Source organism: Mus pahari, chromosome 11 (assembly GCF_900095145.1).
Source record: "Mus pahari chromosome 11, PAHARI_EIJ_v1.1, whole genome shotgun sequence".
In the NCBI taxonomy this organism is placed as follows: domain Eukaryota; kingdom Metazoa; phylum Chordata; class Mammalia; order Rodentia; family Muridae; genus Mus; species Mus pahari.
The window spans coordinates 55,038,669-55,062,304 of NC_034600.1; the positions used below are offsets into that span (position 1 = coordinate 55,038,669).

The window sequence follows — 23,636 nt, forward strand, 5'->3', positions numbered from 1 at the left end:
TTAAAACTCATTTTTCATAGAAATTAGAATTTGGAATTGATCTATTCTCCCCTCTTCAGCTTTCCTTTCAAATATAATGGAATCTCTATTTCTTCAACATAACACACTCTGAGTGGGCACACTGTGCTGGCATTACTACTGAGTGAACACAATCACACAAGAAGATGTCTTGTGCCTAAGAATTTATAAAATGCTTCGAAAAAAACTTACCTGAAGAATTGTTGTGTCTGTAAGAAGCTGTATCTCTAGCAATTCTGATAAACTGCTAACAATGTCACAAACTTTGTTATAAAGCATTACAATTACTCTCTGCTTATGAGTAGAACATTTAGCCCGTTTGGCCTTTGAACTTAATAACCCTCCTAAAATAAAAGAGAATTCAAGATAAGAAAAACATTAACTTTTAACATTCTTCATGGAGATTACTAGTATGATCTTCTAAATTAAGGGAAAACAAACAATTCAGGGTGCTACATAAAAGTAGTGCCGAAACTAAAGATGACTGTTAATTAAAAGAGGAAATAATTCCTTAGTAGCACTGTACTGGAGTGGTCTTATAATAAGTGGCTACTATACTGAAGTTTCTTTTTTTTTCCCTTATTCAAATAGGACAGTAAGATTATATTTCTCCTTTAAGTTTCTTGGCATTATATAACACAGTAAGAAATAAAATAAACTGTATACACATTCAACCATTTTAGTGATCACATAATACAAGCTATAGAGATAAGAGTACATATCTTGAATCAACTCATTTTGTAGATTAGTATTATTTTGAGCTAGATTAGAAGGAAGATAAACATTACCCAAAACTATTATAATCTGGAATTTTCTCTTAACTGAAAAAAATTACTTCAACTATAAATACTGGTTGAGTATCTATCTCTTGTTCAAATTTTTTCAGATTTTGTAAAACTTATATAGATTCTGCCACTTGAATATCTTTAATCTAAAAGTCATGAATGTCATAATACAAAGCTTTTTGTGTACCAAGCTAGTCCTTAAATAGTGTTTAAAGATTCCTTTCAAGTATATGTGAATGTGTGTATATGCCATGTGCTGGATCCCACTGAGCTGAGGTGACAGGTGGTTGTGTATAGTTTCTGGAAACCAAATTTAATTCTCTAGAAGAACAGACAACACTCTTAACTGTTGACACATTTCTCTAGCTCCTCAAAGACTTTTCAGATTTCAAAGCATTTTGGATTTTCAGATTAATGGGTGTTCAACCTACAGATGTTAAAGTAATGTACTAGTAAAGATTTTACATCCCAGTTGAATATAAAAATCAAAACCAATGTATATTAATCTATTAATCTGGGCCAATTAAATCTTAGTATTCTGATTCACTTAGCATTGAAAATTTACAATGAATAATTCTGATAGTTTGCTGAAACCAACCAACCAACAAACAAACCCAACCCAACCCAATCGAACCCCCCCAAAAATTTGATCAGTTCAAAAGGGTAAACTAACCTCCATGTGGATCTACTCTGTAAACAGGGTCATACTGGGGATAGAGTGTGTTCTGTAAATGAAATTTAGTGTACTGTATAACTCTTTCAATTACATCTTCAATGTATACAGCTTTTGGCATATTAGGAGATGTCATAATGTTGATAGTTGTAAGACAGGCATCTGCTGACTTTGTAACTCTTTCCATAATTAGGTCTCTCCACAATCTTTCTTCTTCTTCAGTATCATTATTCTATAAAACAGATCCTTGTTAACAAAGTAGGAATAAAATATATATACAGGTTTACAATATTAATAAAACAAAGATATATGATTTTGATTGGTTGGAGGGATAATTTAGTATCCACAACCTTATTAGACTAGTCTAAAAAAATCTGGAATAAAGTACATATAATGTATACCTTTAGCCAAGATTAAAACAATTTTTTTGTTTTTACTTTTTTTTTTTTTTTTTTTTTAAAAGGTAAGATCTCACTTTGTAGCCCATGCTGGCTTAGAACTCTCCAGGCTGGGTCTGAACTTGGAACAGTCTCTGTCTCCTGAGTGCTAGGATTATAGGCATGCACACCAAGCCTTACTTAGGCAAGACTTTTGTTAATATTTTATCTTTGGTGTGTTTCATCCAGATCTAAGATTTTAACTTCAACTATACTGAAAAAGAATTAATTTTGAGACTTGGGCATAAACATAATAGTTAAACTAAGTGAGAACAAAGGAAGAACTAGCAAGTGAAGAGCTTTTATTAAATAGTAGTAAAATGTTACTGACTTAATTATTACTAGTATCTGTTTTTATTTGTTTGTTATCTTGTTACAAGGTCTCTCTATGCATCTCTGGCAGGTCTGAAAATTGCTATGTAGTCTTGGCTGGCTTTGAATTGTCTCCAAATGCTAGGATTATAGGCATATGAGAGCCACCATGCCCAGCCAAATATCTATTTTTTAAGCACTACTTTTGAGACAATTTGAAAAGTAAATATATGTGGAACTTGTGGTACAAGTGTGAACTTGTGTCTCTTCCATCTGCAAATTAAAAGGAAAACCCAGGGATGGCCATGGTTGCTTGTAATCCTAGTCCTCGGAGGAGGATGTGTTTAAAGCTAGTCTGAGCTACATAGCAAGTTCCAGCCCTGTCTGGGTTATATATCAAGATTCATGTCTCAAAAGAAATCATAATAGAGATATACAGCGTACTTATGACCAAATATTTTCTAAAATGGAAAATTTAACAATTGACATTAGTCTTTTACATATTAGTATTTAACATTACAATTAGAATAAATTGCTTTAGGCTTAGAGCTAGAGTGTAAATATTCTTATCACATTCTTTTTACAACTGAAACATGAACTTCATATTACAGGATTGCTTCTGAGCTTCGTGTATGATTCACGCTCTTGGCCACTGAGCTACACTGCAATCCTAGAACTTGTTTCTCCATGGCAGTCATTAAATTTTCTTAGTGACATGTCTATGGAATTTTGAACTTACCATTGATTGCCATCTTAGGCTTCTCTAAGCTTGTGTTCCTGCTCTTTCCCCTCTCCACACAGCTTGATTCAAAACCTGATTAAAGATGAAGCTCAGGGGATAGATTGTTTTCTATCACAGAGAGCTCCTAGTTCAATAACCAATTGTATCACACATATTCTCTCTTACTTTCTATCAAACAAAACCTCAAAATAAAATTCCTTCCTTAGACTAGCTAAAAAAAGATGCCACTAAATACAGATGAAATGAGGAACAGCTGCGTGTGCCTGCAATCCCACCACCCAAGAGGGGTTAACTGGGAATGGAGAGAGTCCAGAGCCAGCCTGGATTATATGAGATTCTTGACTTTTTAAAAAAAAAAAATCATCAACAACATAATTTTTCTATAGGTTTTTATTTCATGTAGATCACACAGAAATCATATACATTCTATAACAATTTTCTCATGATAGTTTAGTGCATGTATTAAAGACACACACACACACGTACAAATGAGAAGTAATACACAACAAAAGTGCTAAAAAAGTGCTGATCGCTAGATGAGAATATATTTATGTTTTAGAAGTTTCAGCAGTAAATACACCACTTTTGTAATCAGGCCTGTTTTAAAGACAGACTGTCCCTACACAGTCAAGACTAGCCTGGAACTTGTCATCCTCTTGCTTCAGACTCCCAACTGTTTATATTACATACACATCACAACTATCTCCAGCTAGACTTTTAAAAATAAATTTAGCTCAAAACTGTCCACAGATTTTTATGTTTTTTATTAAATGCCTATTGATATCTATGACTGCATGTATTAATGTTAAAAAAAAAAAACACCAAGATGAGTATATACTCAGTTTGTTAAGTCTACTACAATACTAGGTAGAGAGTCTAAACAATTTAGTCAGTTGATTAACTACTGTAATTACACTGCATCTATTTTGTATAACCAAAATTTAAATGTTTAATATAAATTGTTGTAGTTGATATTAATTTTCTTATAATGCACTCCTGTGTATAGGAACTTATGTTTGTCTTTACTGTTCTCTTTGTGGCAACTCCTTTTTGCATGTGTGCATGCTTATGGAAGCCTAATGTTGGTGTCTTCCTTGATCATTCTCCATTTTGCTTATGTGGAGCCCAGAGCTTGACAAACCCGGACAGTTTCATTTACCAGCTTCCTAGGACTGCCTACCTCTCTTCCCAAGAGAGCAAATTCTAGGCAGCCAGCAAGGCTTACCTAGCTTTTATGCTGATTCTGGGGTCAGCACTATGGTTATCATGCTTGTGGGGCTGTCTCCCCAGTCCTATGGCAACACTGTTAATAGACAATTCATGTTAACATCACTAAAAGTGAAATTCTAGTAGTAATGTTAATGAATGTAATTAGTAATAGGCGGTAACAAATTCAAATGAAATTTGGAATTTGCTTAGTAAGTAAAAGTTGTTTGTGAAAAACTTTATGCACTAAAAATGTGCTTTAGTTAGCTTTAACTATCAATTTGAAACAGCCTAAAGAAACCTGAGAAGAGACTCTCAAGTAACTAACCACCCTTAACGTGTTGGTGAGAGATGGTCCTGACTTTTAGTTGATGTAGGAAGGCCCAGCCCTCTGTGGACATAGCAACTCCAGGCAACTCCTCTGTTTTAACTGAAAGCTAGCTAAGCAAGAGCCTGTGAGCAAGTCATGAAGCAGTTCTCCTTCATGGTCTCCGCCTTACATTCCTGCTATGTTCCCTCAGCGACAAACTGTGCCCTGAAGTGTAAGATGAAATAAACCCTTTCTTCTCCCCCAAGTTGCTTTTGGTCAGTGTTTTTATCAAACCAACATAAAGAAAACCAGAACACTTAAAAACATCAGGTGTAAAATTATTAACATAGGTCTTAAACTTACATGATTTAACAAAGTGGAAAGCTTTGATCCATCCTGAATATTCTTCTCCAATATATTTAGGACTTTCACAGTTTTGTCAGTTGAAAGCTAAAAGGAAATACAAGTTGTTTTATCACTCATTGATAAAAGTTTCAAATTACTCAAGAAACAATCTAAATTATTTTTCTTTGGCTATGGAAGATATAACATTATCATTCTTTTAAACAATAGAACACAAAGTTTGCTCTTTAGAACTCTACTCAGTTCTGACTTAGAAGAACAACTATTGTTTGAAAAGACAGACAGCTGAACACTGAGTGCTCATGGCTATTAGGCTCAACTCATACCATACATCCAGGCAAGACTGGGTTTATTCTGATGGCTTTGCCCTCTGGTCTTTGGCAGTGACATTCAACATGCACATGAAAACAAACATACAAATGAAAGATTTAACAGCACCACGTTATCCAAGCAGGTTTTTAAAAATTCAAGACAGGGGAAAAGTCTAACTATTTTGAATACCAAGCATGAAACTGTGATAAAATAAGGAAGGTGGCTGGGAAGGGGTGGGCACATCTTTAATACCAGCACTCAGGAGGTAGAGGCAGTCAGATCTATGTGAGTTCAAGGCCAGCCTCCTGGACTACACAGTAAGGGCCAGGGTTACACAGACAAACCTTGTCTTGAAAAACCAAAAAGCGGTTAGGAATGTGAAGTAATACTGTTTTACTCACTGAATAGTTTTTCTTTAAGGTTTCTAGCATGCTGGTAGCACACAAACTAGGCAGAAAAGCCAAACAGATCAAACACTTGGGTCTAGCTAGATTACTTATGCTGGCTTAGAGAAGACTGTTCTCATCATACTGCTTTAGATTAGCTTAGAAAAATAAAACTGAGGCTTTTTAACAATAACAACAACAAAAATCTACATTTAGTCAATGGTTAGTGAGTTTGTCTTCTGAAAAAAAGTATCAGCTACATGTACTTACTGAACTGATAAAATAAATGACTAAGACTGGCATTGGTATCTCAAAAAAAAATTGACATGGTCTTACATACAAAATTCATCAATAGCTCTTTAACTATATGTAGTATTATCAATACAACCCAGCAGTCAATTCTTTCTTTTCAGATTAATTTACTTTTATTGTAAGTGTATCAGTGTCTTGTTTCTAAAGAAGCTGAGTAACAGCTGGCCTGTCATGTGGGCACTGGAAACCAAGCATAGGTCCTCTGCAAAAGCAGTGAGTGTTCTAAACTGCTGGGCCATCTCTCCAGCCCCAACCCCTAAAGTTTTAAATTTATATGTTTATTTTTAAACAGATAAATTCTTGGTTCACTACATGGTATTTCTAGCTTTAAAGTCAACTTTATGGAACACTGATTATTTGGAATGTACGTAATGTCTGAGCATAACTGATCATTACCAGCCCCACACATGGAAGGAGAGAACTAACATCTGCAAGTTGCCTCTGATCTCCACACTCATGTCACAGAGTATATGGACTTTCCCTGACCACACACAAAACAACCAAATAAAGAAATGTGATTTAAAAATAAAACAAACACCAGAATATTTTACAGGCCATGTTAAAATTATGAAATTGAGAAGTAAACATCCTTAAGGTGTTCAGAATCAATTTCAAAGTGAAGATATTGATTATCATTCAATAGTTGTTATCAGCCTTGAAGGATAAGTAAGCAACTAAGACCAGGAAATGTAGAGACTCAGAGTACTAATTCTGTCCTAGAGAGTAGTTAGAAGGGGAGGGGAACTGTATCGACACACTAGTCAAGCAGCACTTTAAAGGGTGCTATGCTATTCCATCAGAAGAATGAGATGCTGCAGGGAGAGAGGACTGACCAAAGCCTACAGCAGTGAGGCTATAAATATTAACAGTAATTAACCAAACACTGCCATATTCCATTAGCACCCCTGTACTGGATAGTTTTGTGTCAACTTGACACAGCTGGAGTTATCACAGAGAAGGGAGCTTCAGTTGGGGAAGTGCCTCCATGAGATCCAGCTGTAAGGCATTTTCTCAATTAGTGATCAAGGGGGGAGAGGCCCCTTGTGGGTGGTGCCATCTCTGGGCTGGTAGACTTGGGTTCTATAAGAGAGTGGACTGAGCAAGCCAGAGGAAGCAAGCCAGTAAAGAACATCCCTCCATGGCTTCTGCATCAGCTCCTGCTTTCTGACCTGCTTTAGTTCCAGTCCTGCATCCTTCAGTGATCAACATCAGTATGGAAATGTAAGCTGAATAAACCCTTTCCTCCCCAACTTGCTTCTTGGTCATGGTGTTTGTGCAGGAATAGAAACTCTGACTAAGACAACCCCCAAGCAAGGTTACTTTTACAACCACAAAGGACTAAAGTAACCACGAAGAAAAGTTTAGTATATTTCTACGCTGAATAATGTAAATATTTGACAATCCATTCTTCTATCAATGCACACATAATTTTGTTTAGAATAATTTGTACTCCTCTTTTACTGATAGATTTTTTCCTAAGACAAAAATTCATATAGATACTGAGATGTAAGCTTTCTTTTTAATATGTGCTTAACTTTGTAATTTACCCTGAAAACTATAAATTAGTTTGATATGCCATATATTAAGAAAAATTGAAAGTTTTACTTTGTTGAGATACCTTGTCCATTATACCCATGGCTTTAATTTTAGCAGATTCACTTCCAAGTTCATTAAGCTGATGTTTTCCTAAAAGCAGTTCCTGAGGAATTTCATCATCATCACCTGAAAAATCAAGCCAATCAAACACAGTTGTGTTAAAGAAACAGCTAAGACTGGTAAATTAATAAGCTTTTAAAATAAAAATTTGATTGCATATATAAAGAACCCTAATTGGTTTCAGAGAGTAAACGACATTTAAGCCACAACCAAAGAGAGCAGGGGTGAAGCGAGTTCTAGAAAGGGAAGACAGGTAGCTATTCTGTCCTTACTACTGCAGATACAGTGTGGACACTTGTCAGTCACCTCTCTGAGGCAGGAGGCTGACCTGGATGATCTAAATCAACAATTTCAGGCCCTCTGGCTTCTGTGTGGGTTCAGCCAGTAGGGTGCCCTGCTAGATCAGAGAGGAGAGTGACACCAGGCTACTCATAACCCCCATTCCTTCCTTCAAGGTCTCCTCCACTAGACTCATCTAAAAAGGACTGCTTCTCTCAAGATTCAATATGATTTTTCCTAGTGAGTGAGCTTTGGACAATTCTTTTTCTTTAATTCTTTTGGGTTAAGGGGCAATAAACAGCTTCATGGCTGTTAACCCTAGTTTCTGGCACTATCTTTCTCAATATTTATAGTTACATTTTTTAATAAATAATAATTTCTTTGGTAAATAATTCTTCCTCACAATATCCTAATTTGAGAGATCCTAATTTTTTATTTTTGGAATTCTATATTATATAGAAGATAATTTCTTAGCATAGAATTTTTTGAAAAGATGAAACAGATATTCCAAATAGTCAGAATAATACTTTGATTATACTTCGCAAAAAGTACTTTAAAAACAGTCAATACACTTTTGAAGGTGACTTTATATAAGGTGACTTATAATCTGTACAGCTTAAATATATACACTAATGAAGGTGGTATATGGTGCCTTAGAGTAGGTGCAGCAATATATTCTTTTCTTTTTTCTTTTCAATCTCTCTCTCTCTCTCTCTCTCTCTCTCTCTCTCTCTCGGTTTTTTTTCTAGACAGAGTTTCTCTGTGTAGCCCTAGCACTCTTGGAACTTGCTTTGTAGACTAGGTCAGCCGCCACCTCAGAGATCTGCCTGCCTCTACCTCCAGAGTGCTGACATTAAAGGCGTGCACCACCATGCCTGGCTCAATCAAACATTCTAAACAATGTTCTTAACACATGCTGCTATACTCAGATATAATTACATCTTCTCAAACTATACAACTATATATCATTCAGTATCCTGCATTTTAGCTGGTGGTCTATCTTATTTTATATACCATACTATTTGTTCTTCTACCAGGGGCTCAGGTTGAATGTATGTTTGCACCTAATATCCTTATATAGTTGAACAGTGTAATGAATGAGCTGATGAACTGATTCCAATGTCTGGAATTTTCTCACTATTTGGGGAATATCCAGGAATTACGTGGAGAAGTATTTCCTGGTGTTGCCCTGCTGTGGTGGCAGTGTTCTCAGAACTTAAGACAGCCACCAACTTGGAGCTTATGTTTTGCAGTAGTTTTAGTTGGATAACATGAACTCACAATAGATTTCAAGTTTCTTGATAGTATACATTATGACTGTATTTTCTATAGAATCTTGCAAAAAAAAAACTAGACACAAAGGGATAAGTAAATTGGTTTTACCAAATGCAGTAAAATCCATATCTTCTAAATTATCCAAAATATTCTCTATTGAGGCTGTAAATCTCTTAAAAGTTGAAGAATCCATCATTTCTGCAAGAGAGAAAAACAATTATGTTCCATTCCCAGCAGTAAGCAAAGCTGAAGGGCATACAGTGAAACGGAAATGTTACCTTCGGGTGTTAGCTTTGGCTCATAAGCTTTCCTTTTCTTTTGTTTTTCTTTTTTCTTCATTTTTCTAGCAACTAAAACAAACAAAAAGAAACATTGAAACTCAAGAATGATACCACAATAAAATGTTTTTCAAAGTTAGAAGAGGAAATAGAAATTGGTTTTAGAGACCCACTGGAACAGATAAATTACCCTCACTAAGGCTGGGAGGAGGGGAGTAATCTTCCATGTCAGAATCTGACGGACTTCGGTTTCGGTAACGACCACCACCTGAGCTCCTCCTTCCATCATGGGAGTGGCCACTTCTCCTATGATCCCCAGAGCTTCTTCTGTCGCGCTCTTCATATTCCCAAGCTTTATCGTCATCTTTTTTATGCCGTTTCCTAGAGGCTAGAAGCAAATCCCCATGACAAATAATTTACCTCACTTTAAAAGACTGTTAAAACTTGTACTTTACAATGAACTACACCTTCATTCTGTTGGTCTATGAAAGTCTGAGCCATTCATCTACCCAGAAGATTAAATGATGGTATAGAGAGGATACCATGAATTTTAGCATTATGTAATCTAAAGCTAAAGATTTGTACACGAAGTTAGCTTGCTAATAAACCGATAGGAAGGTTCTGAGAAATTAAAGCACAGTGTACATTTCAGTGAAAGGTTTCAGCACATCAGTAAGAAGTAAATGTAAAATTCAGATTAATTAAGACTTATAAAACAACCTTTATTTAGATTTTTGGTTCAAAAACAACCACCATTTATATTTTTTGTGGGGAGAAGGGTTTGGGGGTAAAATAGTCAACTTTTGAGATAATGTTACAGAATATACGTGACCAAATACTCCATCAATTAACAGCTAAGTTATACTTACAACTTAGCAATAAATTCCAGAGACTCTGATGACCTAACACCACAACCTACAGAGATAGTATATATCAGAACTGCAAATACTAACACACTGAGATAGATAATTCCCCGACAATTGGCATGCTAAACTCAAGGCAAGCTTCTAGGCTTATGCATGCTCCAGAAGCATGTTTATATATGTTACCTCCAGAAGCATGTTTATATATGTTACCTTCAAAGGTCCCCCCTTCTTTCCAAAGTTTATATGCATTCTGCTAAGATCAACAATACTGACAGGAGGAGCTTCTGTGCAAAGAATTTCATCTGACATATCAACTCATGTATTAAGTTGAAAATGATTCTGAGCTTTAAGAAAGGGTTACAGTTCAGTATTAAAAAGCGACAGTTCTGCAGTGAAATTTAGAGGCAGTGCAAGTGAAAAATACACACTACACCTGGTGTCTGGTGTAGGCACCACTAGTTAAAAACAAGACAGGACTGATGTGTCTGTCCTATCTTGAGATTATTACAACAGTATTTAAAAATATTTATTTGTTGTTATTTTGTATGTGTGTGTATGCATGTAGCTCGGGGGGTAGCTCTGCATAGTCTGTTCTCCCACCCCATCTTTTATGTGGATTCTGGGGTTGAATGCAGGTTGCCAGGCTTGTGTGACAAGTGCCTTTTCACTGATGAACCATCTAGCTGGTACCTATACCAGTTTCTATAGTAACAAACTGCTGGTGACTAGTCTGTTGATTTTTTTTTTTAACTCCTTCCTTCCTCTGACTGGCTTCTTCTATGAATTCCTAACTATGATCAATACAGAAATAGTAAAAGAAACCTCTTGAACTCACTATGAGGCTTAGATTTAAGGATGTCAATCCGGCTCAAACACCCTATTCATATTTGTGTTGGTATCACTATGTGTGAACAATAAATGTCTAAATGCCATAATTATTCCTATTCATGACCTGGTTTGTTTCTTGGTACTAACTCTACTATGGACAGAAAAGGGTAACTTGGTCTTAAAAGAGTTGTTATTGATAACAGCTCTGCGGGAGTGAATATATTCAAATCTTCAATAGTTTACTTCATAACTATTGAAGGTATGAGTCTCGTTAAGCTATAAACTATGTGAGGAGAGGCAGGACCTCCTCACGTTTATGGTTAGGGTATGTTCAAGAACACCCACTATTTAAACAACTTGTTTCATTATTAGAGAAAAGTGGGAAGAGAGATTCACTTAGATGGATCATGTGTTTATATAATATTCACTAAACATTTTGCAACACTTCAACAGTTACTAACTTGTCTACCAAATAAGGAACTAACAAAGTTGCTCAGAATGAGGCATGCTTTAATGTCAAGTATGAGACCTTATGCTTACGAACCAAAACTACAAACTATTTTACTCTATATTTTAATTAATTTCAAAAAAAAATGTATATTCAGCCTTCAATTCTATCACTATAAATCCTTGATAAATCTTGTGGTTATTAGAAATTATACACTATGCTGCACTCATCATTCTTTAGAGGCCTTAGGGCATCTTTCTGTCCCATTCATTAAAGTTTGGGCAGTTTGGAATAAAACAGAGTGAATAACCCCACAATGTTTATACCACAGTGTGTTCCATGAGGTTAGCACCATCCCAATTAGTAGGCTAGCTTGTCAATTTCTCTATTTCTCTCACTGCTCTAGAAAAAGCAGAGGACGGACAGGAGCACAAATGAGACACAGGAAGTATGAATTCAGAGTTCTCTACCTCCCCTTCCGGAATTGTAGTGCTCCTCACCCCCATTTCCTTTATCCTCCCTCTCCACCTTTTCCTGGTACCAGTGACTTTATATTTATATTTTGGTTAAGTTCATCTGTTAAGTTCAACTTTCAAAGAGATTCTTTGGTTATTTATTTATTTACAAATAACAATACTATTTCCTTAATCCTTAGATTTTAGTAAACCAATTTGTTTAAACTTCAGGGAAGTCCTAAAGTTCACAAAGTCTATCTCAAAACAACATAATTTTTCCAACTACTGTTCACATGATACTTTTTAATTTTGTACAGTAGTACAAAATTTTGGTTACTCTTATAGCAAAATGACAATTCGGTTCTTTATGTCAACTACCAATTGAACATTTTTCAACAGTTGAATCAGTAGACCCTTGTTTTTTATACTTAACTAGATTAAAATAAACGAAGTAAAACAGTAAACCATTTGGGTATCTTTTTTAAAATCTAGAGAAAATTCCTTTTCTCATAGCAGAAGTTGAAGCCTAAATACTCTTAACAATATTAACATCAGCTTTCAGTACTCCTGGGCACAGCTATATGGCACCCAAGGTCTTAGGGTGAGGCTTTACACTTCCATGAAATGAGACAATAACTTTCACAACAGAAAGAGAAAAAAATTGTGTCTACATTGATGACAAAGGTGTGGCTCAACTTTTCCCTACTTTGTAGTTAGTGGACATTTCTGATTGTTATCCTTTGCTTTTATTATTCAGTAATTTCATAATCCGTACCAACTTAGCAATGCAGGCAGCCACTCAAGCAGCCAGAGAAGAAGTGAAGGTTATAATGAAGCTGCAAGTAAGGACTTTAGAATGGTGAAAGGATAGGGGAAGGAGTAGACAGACATGCAAATAAAAGGAACTGAGTTTTAGGGCCAACACTCTTCCTTTGTCTTCTTACTTTCCAGAGCTAACCATATCCTTGTCACCAAAATGTTTGATTATAATTAAAAAAAAACTTAAGCCATTTTAATATACTGTATTGTTAATACATCTCATAATAACACAAATTATAACAATCACACATGTCAGATTATCTTGGTTGTATATTTCAATTTTAAAACGTAAAATCTGTTCAGTATCATAGTGTACTGCTCTAGCTGAAGAGCTCACAATTTTGAAAGGATGAGTAAATGAACATTGATTAAAAACTTTGGAGGAGATGAAGAGCTTCCATCGGCAATATACACTTAAAAATGGCAGCATGCATCTGTCCTTCCTGCCCTTGCTGGTCACACCTCAATCTACAGACACTAGGTGGAAAAGGTACAACACACTGGTGGTCTTCCCACTTCTTTTGGTCATTATGACTAAGTCAGTTGGCACACAAGTGAAGATCTCCCATAGTCTGTTTCCACTGAATGCCGTTTAAGTCAAACAAGGTTGCTGACCCCTCTTGGCTAGGCTCAATTCTCTTGCTCCAGAAGAAGGAAGATAGGGATAAAAGAGAAGAACTTTTTCAGTGGACCAGTAGGAAGACAGGCGAGGTATAGCAAGTCTAGTGCAAAGACAGGTGATCACAGTGTTGTAGAGAGGTAGCTGTGTAGTGAAGAAGCCAGCTCTGGAAAACAGTGAAACAAGGGAGGAATTCCAGGACACAGCTGGGCAAAAGGAGAAGCCAGGTCCAAACCACACAGATAAATCACAATGTGGCTAAGCCATTCATAATTTAGTGATAGTATGGTTTTAAATATTTCTTTATCTGGCTATCTCCTACGTGTCCTTCCAGACTCAAGTGTCACCTCTTCCAGTAAGCACTCTCTGAACCCCCACTGTCATTGACGCAATGTGCTCACACAGCACCCTGCAGCTACGATTACCACTTGTAGTACAATCATTACAGATCCCCCCAACAGACTGAGACTGTGAGATAGGGGTCACATTTTTAATGTGTAGTTTAATTTCCAATACCTACTCTCTATCCGGAGTCCGGTACAGGTTAAATACAAATAAACACAGAACGGGTGTTTTCTATCACTATTAGAGCTCAGCTAGACTTTTTCTTGGTGCCAACTGAACTCATCTTTCATACAGTTTTAAAATATAAAGAAAAAAATCTTGCTATACTAAGTTATTAAGAATTAAGGTAACTGTGCTCTTGTTAACCCCCAAATTATGTTACACATATTAATCTGCCTTTAATTCCTAAAGACAGTTAAATGATACTTACATTCAAATGCTTCATCACTATCATTATCTTCATCTGAACTGATTTCAGCATATTTTGGCTTTTCATTAACTGTGCTACGCTTGCGTTTGTTCATTTTCACACGTTCACAAAGTGGCATGGTAGATTCAATTTCTGCCAGGAGTTCAGGGGGCAATTCTTTTAACACTGATTGATCTATACTACCTATTAATAAAAGGCAAGAAAGAAATTTAAATCTGAAGATAAAAACTTTAACCAAAGTAGTAGTATAAAATATTTTTACAATTATAACTTAAATATTAACCCTAAACATAATAAATTTATATGCATATATAGTTATATAACAACTTTAAAAATTGACTTTATTATTGTAATAACCAAGATTAATGATACAGGCATCCTGTCCATGTTAGGTAAGCACTGTCCCACTAAGTTACATCATCATCTTATGTTGTGTCTTTCTAGGTCTACAGCAGGCCTCCATAGCCTGAAACTAATGCAACCTTCAGTACATGTGGTAAGATGGGAGGACACACCACCTCCAAAACAATGAACATTTAATTAAAATATAATAGAAGTCTATAAAGTATGATCAATACACCAAATATTTAAAAATGCTTACAACTGAAAATAGTAAATAAATTCAAGTATGTTATGAAAGTTTTACATTTTCTAATAAGAGAGTAATGACAAAATAAACTATCAAAAAACCTATATGAAGAGTCATTACACTTTACCATGTAAACCTAGAGACATAAGCATTCATACAGTTTCTAGGAAGAAAAGGTGAATATGGTTTTGGCAGTTTAAAATTAAAGTAGAAGCAGCAAATAACTTTTTCAAGACAATTTATCTTTGATGACTAATAAAGGCGACAGACAATTTTACCTAACTTTACTTACCTATGCAAATCTTGGTATAGAAGACCAGAACTGATTATCTTATATGAAAAGTTTTATAAAATGAAACCAAATAGTTCTTTACTGGTTTAGAGCAGGAAACATTAGATAGCCAACATTAACATTAGCTCTTGTAATAGCTAAGTAATAGTGCTTATATAAAAGAGAGAGAGAAATCATGCCAGAAAAGGAAATGGACATCATGCTATATTTCCAAGTCTCAAGAATCTATAACATTAGTTAAGACATATAATACAACACCAATTTTGAGAATATACCCATTGCTGTTCTGAAAGCTTTAACCCAGTACCACAAGGCCTCGACGTCTTCTGCTTTTGCTACCTAGATAGATACACAGCAGGGAGTTGGTGTAAACGCATGGTACTTAGTGACTGTAGGGTTAGCAGAAGACTCAACTAGGGACTCAAATTTCCAGTGAGTACATGGGATGGACAGCGCTCATAACATAAACTCTTGAGGTCACAAACAGCTGGTTTCAGAGAAAGAACTGTTGGAATATGTTCCAGCACTATCTTGAGAAAAATAAAAATAATAGAAAACTGGGGAAAAAAAAAACCCTCTAGTTTTGGCATGGAGGCTCATATATTGAGTCAAAACTAAGTAACTGAGTAAAATGTTAATGGTCACCAGTGTAATAGGATAGAGTATATGTTTACAATTCAGGTCACAGAGCAGTGTCTTAATTTAAGGGAGTAGAGGGACACAGCACCAGTGTGCAAAGTTGCCTTAGTTTTGCTGTAAGAACATGTAGGTCTTGAATACTGCCTGGAAGCCTAACTGTGGTTGTACATTCCACACCTGCCCTACAAAAGGCAGGAAGAACAGCTAACAGCCATTTCTCTGTGGCTGTCAGAAGAGTTATCAGGCCTAGTTGTGCAAGTATTTTCTTCCGAGAGCATCTAAGCAGCACTCCTTTGTAATTTCCTAGTTTTCTCCTTTTAAAAAATTAAGTATTCACTATGTTGAGTGTTCATGTAAGCAGGACTACACATGCCATCGTGCATGTGTGGAAGTTAGAGGAACTTTATGGGGTTTTTCTTTCTCCACTGTTTGGTTCTCAGGAACTGAATATAGGTTGACAGGTTTGGTGTCAACTACCTTTACCTGGGAAGCCATCTTACCCAGTAATTTCAAGTACTGACTAATAAGCGAGTTGAAAACTAGGTTTATTGTTGCTCATTCATTCACTCATTCATTCATTCATTCATATAACTATGTAGCTCTGGCTGGCCTGGGGCTTGCTTGCTATGTATATCAGGTTGGTCTCCAATTCACAGAAATTCATCTACCTGTCTCAAGTTCTAGATGGCATGCACCACTTCACTGGGAAGTTTTATGGTTTTGAGATTATTTTTTAATGATTTTAATGATTCAGGCTCTGCTTCCACGTTCCTTATGTATATATACCATTTTCTGACCCCTGCTCACTCAGACTCCATTAAAAATGTAAAAATATAAACACAGCAAATAGTGTTCAAACTCTAGCAAAGCCACAGTTGACTATTTATTCAGTAAAATCAAAGAAGATTTTAGTTTTAGTCACCATAATCTTAAAATATGCCCAAATAGGGGAATACAAAGAAAGTATATCACACTAAAAGGTAATTACAAAGATGGTTGGTACTGAAATAGCAATATCTACAGAAAAGGCTTGCTGGCCTCTCGTTCTTGTTGTATTACACTCAATAAAATGAAACGAAGTGATGGCTATTGTGTTGGTGTAATCACTGTATATCTACAAAGTAAGGGTCATTACAAAGTCATCTGTTATTGGGGAGGGGGGTTTCTGAGCATTAAGCATCTTGAGCCTGTCAGGAAGGTCTTAGTGTAAAATGGCTTACTTATTAAAACAGACACAATGAAGTTAGTTTACTGAAAGACTACTAGTATAAGTGATACAGGCAAACAAGCCCACACCCAACCCCCCCAAACCCAACCCAGTACTAGTATTACCCAACCCAGTACTAGTATTATACTAGTTTTAATTTTGATACCAGCATTGAAAAAAATTTCAATGTTCAGTTGCCAAATTACTACATGAAAGACTATTATTAGAACATGCTTTCTAGTAAGTAAGTAATTACGTAAATAACAAGACGTATGACCTCATTTCTGCTGTGTACATATGACAGGAATGACATGCAGCAGGGACATTCTAAATATACAATGCTTATAAACAATACACACATAAAGACAGTTTAGAACTGGATTAGATAAAGTCATAAAATTGGAGAGGTTATATTCTTATATAGAGAGTATAGCTCTTATTACAACATTCATTTGCTCTGCACAACTGTACAAAGTAGAAGAAAACGGTTCTCAGTTTTCAAAGATGAATGTATTAAGCTTTGAAAGGTAATTATTATTCAAAGTATGAATTCCATAATTTCTAGTACTACAATTTATATAAATTTAAATGAGAATCTTAAAAAAAATCTGAACATTAGAAGCCAGAAAATTTTGGTGGGAAAGGTTAAAAAAAAAAAAGGCCCATATTTAAAATACCCATTTTATTTTTAGTACAATATTAAGTATTTATTCTCTTAATGTTTGCATAGATTACCTTAATTTTATTTAGAATAAGGATAGAATAAAGTTTTTAATGAGTCACTTGCTGACCCTTCCTCTGTCATCAAATATGCAATGGCTAATATTGATTATCAACTTGACAGGCTCTAGAATTCAGCTATGAGACAAGCCTTTGAGCACATCAGTGAGGGGTTATTTAGCTTAGGTCAGGGATGGGTGTGTATGTGTGGTTGTGTGTGTCTGTGTGTACATATATGTGAATAACTTGACTGGCGGGGAAATTTCCAGGACTTGGGTCCTGGATTACATAAAAAGGTAAAGGCCAGGTGGGTACCAGCATTCATTGCTCACACTCTCTCCTCTCCCCCCCCCGCCCCCCCCCCGCAATGTGACTGGTTGGCCGCTTTAACTTTATGCTATGTTGACATCTCTCTCATGATGGCCTTGAACCTCTTCAGTAGGTTGGTTGGAGTATTTTATCACAGCAACAGAAGAGTAATTAAGACATATGACTACTCTACATGTTTGAGAAATCTATAGAAACTATGCTATGAGGTGACTTGAAATACAAAATGGTTACGTAGTAAGAGCACCTGTAGTACATGTTCATGCAGTACTAAAACAGCCTATTTCCTGTGCCAACACTTTATGCTGGTAATTACTGACATTAAACTGTTAAGGACTATGGAAAGCATGTTGGTTCATCATGCTGCTCTTAAATAATCATATTTTATTACTACTACTTTATTTGTAGATATCTTGTACATAATTTGATAAAACTTTAAAAAGTATTTTTGGTCTTTTATATGCTGATATAAATATAAGACATTAAAAGTTTCTCCTCAGTATCATAGGGACAAAGATAATGTTAAAAGGAAACAGGACGGCATACAATCTATTGTATAATGACTGCAAATCATAACAAGGGTCAGAAGAAGTGAACATAGAGGAATATGAGCAAGTTTCTTTTGTAAATAACAAAAGTCAGAAAGCTGACAGGACAAAAAAAAAGGTTTTACAAAGTTGAGGAAATAAGAATTTGGAAATTAAGTAGCTCTTGTTATAGTTTGTAATAACATAAAAGATCAACATATACCTTTTTTGTTGTTTTTGGTTTTTGCAGACAGATTTCACTGTGTAACACAGGCTATCCCGAAACTTTCAGTAGACCAGGCTGGCCTTGAACTCAGAGTTCCCCCTGTGCCAGAAATCCGCTACCCCCTAGTGCTGAGATTAAAAGATATGTACCACTACTGCCTGGCAAATTAATATTTTAAGGGTAGATTTTTAGGGCTTTTTTCAACAAATGAAAAGTTACACTGGGTAGTGGTGGCACATGCCTTTAATCCCAGCACTTGGGAGGCAGAGGCAGGCAAATTTCTGAGTTTGAGGCCAGCCTGGTCTACAGAGTGAGTTCCAGGACAGCCAGGATTATATAGAGAAACCCTGTCTCAAAAAATAGCAATATTCAAACTAATTAGTTTACTTAAAGTGCTTCAACTACAAATAAAAAAATTCACAAGTGTGTAATTATGTCAGCTTAGTAACAGATATATGTCACTAAAAACAAACAAACAAAAAAAGAGATCTGGATTCTGAGTTATAACTCGCACTCCTTGATCTAATACGTTGTCTGGAAATAAATCTGAGGACCGAAAGATATTTTTATCAAAACTCTGACCAGGCTTCAATGTGTTGCACACCTTTAATTATAGCACTCAGGAGACAGAGGACAAATAGACTTCTGTGAGTTTGAGGCCAACCAGGCCTACCATAGTGAATTCCAGGACACTCAGGGATACAATAGTAAGACCCTGTCTCAGAAAACAAACGAACAAAATATCCCCCAAATTCTGCCTACTGTAATTGCAGGTCTATTATATATGTATACACACAAATATCCCCATATTTACATATGTATCACTAATAGGTAGACACCTCCTAGTCTATTTCCTTACTATTATGACATCAAGCATATGTTTATATCAGTATACTTATAAGAGACATGCACTAGCACTAAAGAGATGTAAAGAAACTATGCAAAATATTGGTAGTAGCAATTTGGTGTAGCCCTGTCCTTTTTCTCAGCAAATGCCTTTCCCTCTGAGCCTTTTCACTGGCCCCATAATATACTCTTTTTGTGTTATGTTTTTGAAAACCTGTCTCACCTTCTCTCTACAGGATCTCATGGTCTAGCTCTGGCTGGTCAGAAACTCCCTATGTAGACAGACCAGGTAGGTTAACAGCTTGCTCCTATCTCTGATGCCCAGGTGCAGGATACTGGGACCACAGGCCTGCACCATCACAATCCACCTCTATACACTTAATAATGTTCTTTAGCAGCTGTACAAGACTTAGAACAGAGCTTAAAAAGTGAGACAGCTGATAGGAGAAGGGGTAAAAGATGGTCTAGATTGAGGGAAAAAATGGGTTACCACTTTCCAGCTTTCTACTTCTATTAAAAGTACAGTAACATTATTTTGTGTGAGTGTGAACGTGCATATACTTATATTGAATGTATGCTGGTATGCTTATGTAAAGGTTGGATTTGTGGACTTGACTCTCTCCTTCTATATTCATGGAGATTGGGACTCAAGTGCAGGCTGCCAGGCTTCGGCATCAAGTGCCTTTATCCTGTACCTTTTCACTGGCTTTTGTTCATTTATTTTGTTTTTATGAAACAGGTTCTCACTAAATACTCATAGTTGTCCTAGAACTCACAGAGATCTGTCTCTCTGCCTCCTTAGTACTGGGATTAAAGGCACATACTACCATATAGCCCCCAAAACTATATTCTTCACAAATACAAGCTGTCCCCAAACTTTCACTGAGAAATATTTAAAGAAAATCTTCATTGAGCTGAGCATAGTGGAGCATACCTTTAATCCCAGCAACTGGAGGCAAATGGATTCTGAGTTCAAGGGTAGCCTAGTATACAGAGTGAGTTCCTGGACAGCCAGGGCTACATATAGAAACCTTGAAAAAAACCTCTAAACCAACAATAGATCCTATCAAACAAACCAAGAGCTTTATTTAAAAGAAACAAATCACATATATATCTGTGCCAGTCATAGATTAGCCACAAATCACTTTGAATGAAGAGATTGTTTGTAATACTCTTCCTCTGTAGATAAGCTACAACAGTATGTTACAAAATAACTTGTTTTGATTATACTGCAGTGCTACAGAGTTGAACTTTTTGTAATGATACAAATTTTGTCTATCCCTGTTGAACAGTCAACAGACACATGTGACTAACAAAAAACAGATTTCAATATTTATTTTATTTTTTTTTTTTTTTGGTTTTTCGAGACAGGGTTTCTCTGTGTAGCCCTGGCTGTCCTGGAACTCACTCTGTAGACCAGGCTGGCCTCGAACTCAGAAATCCGCCTGCCTCTGCCTCCCAAGTGCTGGGATTAAAGGCGTGCGCCACCACGCCCAGCTTCAATATTTAATTTATATTAATTTGAACTAAAACAACCAAAAGGCTACTGACTACTATACTGGACAGTAATTATGGATTTCATATATTTGCTTATAAGTATACATAAAGCTAAGTTTTAAGGGAAGGTCACAGAATGGAAACTTAAAAAAAAAAAAAAAAACCAAACAAACTTTTGCTCTACTGCCTTGAAACTATAATTTAAACACAGGCTAAGGAGGTTTTTGCACATGGCACCACTAAAAAACTATATTGTAAATACAGGTATACAAAGGAATACAAAGATCTATTTTCTTCATAAATTGCAATTAAATTCTCAGCACTTAATTTAAGTGGGTAACTCAGGAATTAAATTCAGCAACCATGCAAAAAGAACACTAACTTCAACTCCACAAAGTAACAATTTAAACCAATTTAAGAAGTAAACACTATTCCCAACCTATAAAACCTTTTTTCACCAACTGCCTCTCCAGAAAATAACCTTTTACATTATTTTATAAATAACAAAAATTCAAATGATTCATCAATAACGAAATCATAAAGTCTGTAAGTAAGGAAACAGTATAAGACAATTAAAAATTATAAACTTGGGTCTTTCATACCATGTGTAACTTTACTGACACAATAAAAATTAAGTACTTCATTGTAGAGCGTATCTCTATAGCCAAGGTACCTTTTTAAAGCTAAATATGTCTACATCATTCATTTGATTAACAAGTAATTTTCAGAAATCCCTCAAAGAACACAGAGAGAAGTATATTTCATGACTATCATGACTCGTTCAAGTACAGGTGAGAAAAAACAATTAACTAAAAAAAAATTATATATTCCTGAAAAAATTCACTGTTGTTTTATTTAACTGTTGCGTTTTCATGTATCAGCTGTTTTGATTTTATAGATGTGCACTGCTTGTATTTAGCAAACTTAAAGAATACAATGACAGTGGAAGTATTCTTACCTTTATTTGACTTTGATGGCTTATTCTTGATAGACTTAAGGGAACTTCTTGATTTCTCCTCTCTATCTTTAATTAGCTTCTGGACATCATCCAGCGATAGTTTTTGCAGAACTACTACAGGCTTAGCTCCTTTATTTAGATCTTCAACTAATCCCATTTTTTCTACTTTGTCTTTCTGCTCTCCTTTCATGTCCATTTTCTTAGTTTCCTGAGTTATGTTGCCATCTTTATCCCTCTTGATTTTTGGAATGACGAAATTTTTCAATGCACCAGACCTCCCCCCCAGCAAGTAGCTTGGAAATTCGGCCTTATTATCAGTGTGCGCTTTATTACTGTCTACTTTACTTCTGTTACCCTCTGTCCTTTTGTCATCTTTACTATTTGGTGACTTAAAACCAGGTCTTGATTTATTAGTATCTCCTTGTTTTACACGAGGGCTGTCTGGTCTTGATTTTTGTTCCCCAGAAGATCTGTCCCTTGAGTCCCCTGATTCATGCCTGTGTTTTCTTTCTAGCTTTTCAGTTTTTGAACCATCTGATTTAGTGCTATGTTCATTTCTACTAGAAGATCTCAGTGTTTCTGGTCTTCGAACCCTTGACTGATCACCCCGATGTCGTTCTGACTCACCCCTGTCATCTGATTTTTGTTTACTATCATGATCACGTCTTAGTGACTCCGATCGCCCATCAGGTCTCTGCTTTAAGGCTTCAGCTCTTTCTGATTTTAATCGAGGTGAGTCAGATTTGATATCCTGTTTATGCTTAGACACATCGGGTTTCTTCTCTGTTGATGGCTTTCCAGAATCCCTCCTATTTTCATGCCTATGTTTTGGGGTTTCAGGCCGGCCTTCACCTTTCTGCTTTGGAGTTTCAGGCCGGCCTTCACTCTTTTGCTTTGGAGTCTCAGGTCGTCCATCACCCTTCTGTTTTGGGGTTTCAGGCCGGCCTTCACTCTTTTGCTTTGGGGTTTCAGGACGGCTTTCAGCTTTTTGCTTTGGGGTTTCAGGTCTTGCTTTTGTGTTTTCTGACCTGGTGTTGTTCTGTTTGTTGTCATTTGGTTTTGTGTCACACGGTCTATTTTCATTCTGTTTAGGTTCAACTACAGCACTCTCACTCTGTTTGGACTCTGTCGTTTTGTTCTCGTTCTGCTTAAGTTCTTCTGCTGGGGTCTCAGGTTTAGTTTCTAACTTACTTTCATTTGATTTTGATTCCCCCAGCTGACTTTCATTTGGTTTAGATTCTGACAGCCTACTTTCGTTTTGTTTCATTTCGCTTTTTGAAAGCTCAGGATCAGACTTTTTTTTAGGAGTCTCAGGATGGTTTTCTGGTATAGACTTAAGACTTCCAACAATATCTTCCTGAAGAACAGAAATGGGTGCATCATTACACTGTTTGGTTTCTTCAGGCTTTTTTATGGAGTCTGAATCCTGAGTTATAGAAGCCTGAGAGTCCACTCTTCCTGCCTGATGAAGATCAATGCTAACCATTAATGCTGGCCTTGACCCATTTCCCGTAGAACCCGTCTCCTGAGAAGCTGGTCTATTACCTCCTGTAGCACCCCCAGCCTCCTGTGGGTAAGAATCTTGTTTTCTTTTTTTCAAAGGCTTATCTGAAATTTAAAGATAAATATTCAATATCAGTAACAGACAAATTCC

General features: G+C 36.1%; 1 protein-coding gene across 2 annotated transcripts in view; it reads right to left on the bottom strand.

The window, feature by feature from the left end:
- Positions 1-23,636, bottom strand: part of Nipbl (NIPBL cohesin loading factor) — a 159,486-nt gene that overhangs the window by 41,556 nt on the left and 94,294 nt on the right. For both annotated transcript variants that reach the window (XM_021208299.1, XM_029543956.1), the window contains exons 10-18: positions 21,983-23,590; positions 14,155-14,337; positions 9,535-9,732; positions 9,345-9,416; positions 9,175-9,264; positions 7,475-7,578; positions 4,847-4,933; positions 1,477-1,708; positions 211-362 (exon numbers count right to left, since the gene is read on the bottom strand). In XM_021208299.1, coding sequence (XP_021063958.1) covers positions 211-362; positions 1,477-1,708; positions 4,847-4,933; positions 7,475-7,578; positions 9,175-9,264; positions 9,345-9,416; positions 9,535-9,732; positions 14,155-14,337; positions 21,983-23,590 — 2,726 coding nt within the window. The remainder of the gene's footprint in view (positions 1-210; positions 363-1,476; positions 1,709-4,846; positions 4,934-7,474; positions 7,579-9,174; positions 9,265-9,344; positions 9,417-9,534; positions 9,733-14,154; positions 14,338-21,982; positions 23,591-23,636) is intronic.